General features: G+C 47.0%; 1 protein-coding gene across 1 annotated transcript; it reads right to left on the bottom strand.

Moving 5' to 3' along the window:
* Positions 1-211: 211 nt before the first annotated feature.
* Positions 212-2620, bottom strand: LOC137875811 (uncharacterized; the record flags this gene model as incomplete). The annotated part of the gene is made up of 4 exons (XM_068715315.1): positions 2509-2620; positions 2056-2159; positions 1165-1410; positions 212-985 (listed from the first exon to the last, which is right to left on the bottom strand). Coding segments are annotated over exons 1-4 (1236 nt in total), but the record flags the coding sequence as incomplete, so codon positions are not given.
* Positions 2621-3261: the final 641 nt, after the last annotated feature.

The following is a 3261-nucleotide window of genomic DNA, read 5'->3' as shown; positions in this document are numbered from 1 at the left end:
TGAACTTTCTTCATTTGTCAGTTGCTGACTACATACAGACGTTAATACAACTGTTGGCTACTTTAATACATCGGACTAAATCATAGTGCAAGTTAGATATTATTGTTGTTCCAGACCTTTGCATGAGGAAATTCTCTCTAAATGGACCTTGTTGAACTTTAATTGAATACCCCTGCAATAAGTGCTAAGTGGAAGGCTCAGGGTAGTACTTCTTGAAGAGGTGAGTTTTCAGCCTGCGGCGAAAGATGGGCAGCGACTCTGCTGTCCTGATGTCAGTGGGGAGTTCAATCCACCACTGAGGGGCCAGGACAGAAAAAAGCTGTGACCGGGTCGATCGGCCGCAGGGACCTCTGAGCGATGGGGCAACCAATCGCCCCGAGGCAGCAGAGCGAAGTGGTCGGGCGGGGGTGTAGGGCTTGACCATGGCCTGGAGATAGTATGGATCTGTTCCTTTCACTGCCCTGTAGGCTAGCACCAGGGGCTTGAATTGGATGCGAGCTCTTACAGGTAGCCAGTGTAGAGAACGGAGAAGGGAAGTTCTGTTGGAGAACTTGGGGCGATTGAACACGTGACGAGCTGCAGCTTTCTGGACAAGCTCCAGAGGTCTGATGGCCGTCGCCGGGGCTCCGGCGAGTAGAGAGTTGCAGTAGTCCAGGTGGGAGATGACAAGAGCCTGGATGAGCACCTGCGCCGTCTCGTCAGTGAGGAAGGGGCGAATCCTCCTGATGTTGTAGAGCAGGAATCTGCAGGAGCGTTTAACGGCTGCAATGTTTGCTGAGAATGACAGTTGGTCATCCAGGGTCACACCCAGATTCCTCGCAGTCCGAGTTGGCGTCACCACGGTATCATCAATGGTGATGGACAGGTCCCGGTGCGGGCAACCCTTCCCCAGGAGGAACAGTAGCTCGGTTTTATCCAGGTTGAGCTTCAGGTGGTGTGTCGCCATCCACTTCAAGATGTCAGCCAAGCACGCAGCAATGCGTGTCTTCACTTGGGTGTCACCGGGGGGAAATGACAAGACCAGCTGGGTGTCATCGGCATAACAATGGTAGGAGAAGTCATGCGAGCGAATAACAGAACCCAGAGATGTTGTGTACAGAAGAGAAGGGGGCCCAGGACTGACCCTTGCGGAACCCCCGTAGTCATCATGCGTGGTTCCGACACGGCCCCCCTCCAGGTCACCTGGTAGGATCGACCCGTCAGGTAGGATGCAAACAGGGAGAGTGCAGAGCCTGAGATGCCTATCTCCTCGAGGGTGGAGAGGAGGATCTGGTGGTTCACCGTGTCAAACGCCGCAGACAGGTCCAGGAGGTGAAGCGACTCTGTCACCGCAAGGAGGGCTGTCTCTGTCGAGTGACCCACCTTGAACCCGGACTGGTGGGGGTCCAAGAGGGGGGGTCCAAGGGGGTTCTGGTGGAGATAGGAAGAAAATTGGTTAAAGACAGCACATTCAACTGAGGACTCAAGCAACAGAAGCTGCAAAAAAATCAAACAATAGAGAGGCTGAAAATACACAAAAACTGAAAACTAGGGCTGATGGTCTAACGCAAAGAATTCAGCACATATATACTGTACATATTACGCAAACAATGAACTACGACTTTCTGGCAGCAGCATACTCTCAGCAGGAGTCCACCGACAACATTGCACACTGATGGAAAGCTGTCACCTAGAGATAGAGAGACTACATTCATCTGACAGCTACTTTTAAGATCAAGATTTTACATATGCTTATAAAATACATTTTTCATTAACCAGTGGCTCCCAACCTTTTTGGTTTGTGACCCTAACAATAAAGCAGTGTCTGCAGCTTACACAATGTTAATTAGTGAATTAACTAGTATTAACAGTCGAAAAATGTCATGTTAAATGATATGTCAGTCACAGGTGACCTTTTTCAAGAACAAGTACTGTTACTTTTTATACTTAAAAGCTTGCATCGAGGAATTTTAATTTTGGGTTGATTTCGGCAATCCCTGTGGACAAAAGTGATAGTGTTTCTGAGCACTAGATCCCTTTTGGAAGTCCTCTTATTTTACTGCAGCAGAGTCTGACAGTCTTCACCATGCAGTCCTGGTTCTGTTTCGCCCGAGCCTCCCTTCCCTCCATCAAGCCCAGCAACAGGACCTGGGACTTCAGCGGCGTGGTGTTGTTGTTGGCTCCCAGCAGGGAGAGATTTTTAAATCCAAGGGGTAAAATTTGTTATTGTTGTACTTGAATCATTAATTATCTTCCATGATACCTGCTGGGCTTTCTATTTTTTCAGGGGATAATCCGTAAAAAAACGTTTTCTCCTAAAGTAAGTGCCCTATGCCTTGGCCACAACAAATTAAACGTATCCTCATACAAGTGTTCGGTTGATATCCTACAAAAAGTTACTCATATTTTGTGTGTTTCCGCTAGTTACAGGCGTACAGTCTTTTCAAAATAAAGTTAGTTAGGTGTTAGAGGAAAATTTAAAGGCTAATTATCTTTCTCCTATTTTGATATCAAAGATATGGTCTGTACACAAGGCCCCGCCACATGTGGTTTGACCGGTTGAACTTTCGTTGACACTTAGGAAGGGCAGGTGATCACATTCTGCGGGAATCAACATGCCCTGGGGGAAAAGCAAACGCATTCTCACCATGTCCTCTTTCACGTGTTGATCTAAAGCCTGTTTGATATGTTAAAGGAGCCTGTCTTGGGCCATCTGCTTTGACCCCAAGAGTGACCGTTATGCGAGAACAGAAAATCTAAGATACCATGTCCTCTTTCACGTGTTGATGTAAGGTCTGTTTGATATGTTAAGGGAGCCTGTCTTGGGCCGTCTCCTTTGACCCCAAGAGTGACCTTTATGCGAGAACAGAACATCTAAGATACCATGTCCTCTTTCACGTGTTGATGTAAGGTCTGTTTGATATGTTAAGGGAGCCTGTCTTGGGCCATCTTGTGACTTGTGTGTATGCAGGTTTACGACTATATAACCTGGTGGCTTGGAGTTGAAACTCTGAGCAGTCTTGGCACATTACCTTGTATGTGTACAACCCTGTCTCCTTCTTGCAAGAATAAATGTCCTGTGATTATTACTTTTACATCGGCTTCGAGTGAATTTCTCTAACATTAGGTTTAGGAATAGATCCTGAAAAACATAGCTAGGGTTTGGGCAACAAAACCACTTAGTTGGGTTTAGCCATAGATCGTCGTTTGGCTTAATATAACCACAGAAGGGCCGTTACTTAAGCATGCAAGTTACGTGACACAAACATCCACATTGACTTC

The sequence above is a fragment of the Cebidichthys violaceus genome, unplaced genomic scaffold (assembly GCF_023349555.1).
Source record: "Cebidichthys violaceus isolate CVI_PGR_0920_01 unplaced genomic scaffold, fCebVio1.0.p SCAF_2, whole genome shotgun sequence".
NCBI lineage: Eukaryota > Metazoa > Chordata > Actinopteri > Perciformes > Stichaeidae > Cebidichthys > Cebidichthys violaceus.
This window is presented reverse-complemented; position numbering and strand designations above follow the sequence as displayed.